General features: G+C 59.5%; 1 protein-coding gene across 1 annotated transcript in view; it reads left to right on the top strand.

The window, feature by feature from the left end:
• The window catches only part of MYO7A (myosin VIIA), a 90749-nt gene that overhangs the window by 61079 nt on the left and 28545 nt on the right, over positions 1-1125 (top strand). The window contains exon 30 of the mRNA XM_045293068.1: positions 238-422. Within this exon, the coding sequence (XP_045149003.1) occupies positions 238-422 (185 nt within the window). The remainder of the gene's footprint in view (positions 1-237; positions 423-1125) is intronic.

The raw sequence follows: 1125 nt of genomic DNA, 5'->3' as shown, positions 1-1125 counted from the left end.
TAAAGCACCCGGGTGGGGCAGTGCCTGTCCTCCCAGCCCAAACATCTGGTTGTTGGGGGTTCCTTGAGCCCCTCTGATCGGGAAGGCAGGGCCCCTGTGGGGTGCTGGGAGCCTGGGGCTCAGGGAAAGCTCCCCCTCATCCCCCCCAGCCCCCGAGGAGTGGCCCAGGAAGCTCAACTCAGAGGCTTCCCTGGTGTCCTGGAACGTGAAGTGAAGGGATCCTTTCAAGCCCTCTGGGTCATTTACAGGCCACCAAGTCCAAGAAACCCATCATGCTGCCCGTGACGTTCATGGACGGGACCACCAAGACCCTGCTGACGGACTCGGCCACCACGGCCAAGGAGCTCTGCAACACACTGGCCGACAAGATCTCCCTCCGGGACCGCTTCGGCTTCTCCCTGTATATCGCCCTGTTTGATAAGGTGGTGACCACACGTCCAACCCCCACTGCCCCTGCAGCCAGCCCGGCTCAGAGCCCCTCGGAGTTTCCGAGCCTGTAGCTCTTACCCAGGGTAGAATTCACCATCTTTCTCCCGCCCCTGGAGTGGCTGGTGGTTTTGAACTGCTGACCTTGCCAATTGCAGCCCAACTCATGAAACCACTACTGCCACCAGGGTTCTTTTGATAAGGAATCCCCAATCACCCACCAAACCCCTCCTCCTGCCTCCACCTCGCCCAGTGCTGCCACATTGTGGCTCAGCTGACTTCCCACGGGCTACTTATCCTTCAGGGCCTCGGTTTCCCCTTCTGTAACCCAAAGGCAACACCCGCTCCACCTGGCTCCCTAGGATGGTGGGGCACGCTGAAGGATGTCAAAAGAGCGCCCAACGTAACAGCGTATGGTAACCAAGCCGCATATGCCCGGGCAGAGTGCTTCATTCCCTGAGTGTGCTGTGGACGGGCAGGGAGGGCGGGCAGCAGTTGCACCCGAGAGCCCGTAATGGGGATAGAAGTCTTTATTGATCTGCGATGTTTCTTGGAGACCATGTCTGGCAGACACTTATTCATCTGACCATCCCCTGGACTCCCACTGGAGCCTTCTGAGATGAGTTAGACCTGGGGTCCCCTGGGCTCCCACCTGGAGCCTTCTGAGATGAGTTAGACCTGGGGTCCCCTGGGCTCCCA

Source organism: Echinops telfairi, unplaced genomic scaffold, assembly GCF_000313985.2.
Source record: "Echinops telfairi isolate 266 unplaced genomic scaffold, ASM31398v2 ScPeMD7_1713;HRSCAF=2227, whole genome shotgun sequence".
NCBI classification, from domain to species: Eukaryota; Metazoa; Chordata; class Mammalia; order Afrosoricida; family Tenrecidae; genus Echinops; species Echinops telfairi.
This window is presented reverse-complemented; position numbering and strand designations above follow the sequence as displayed.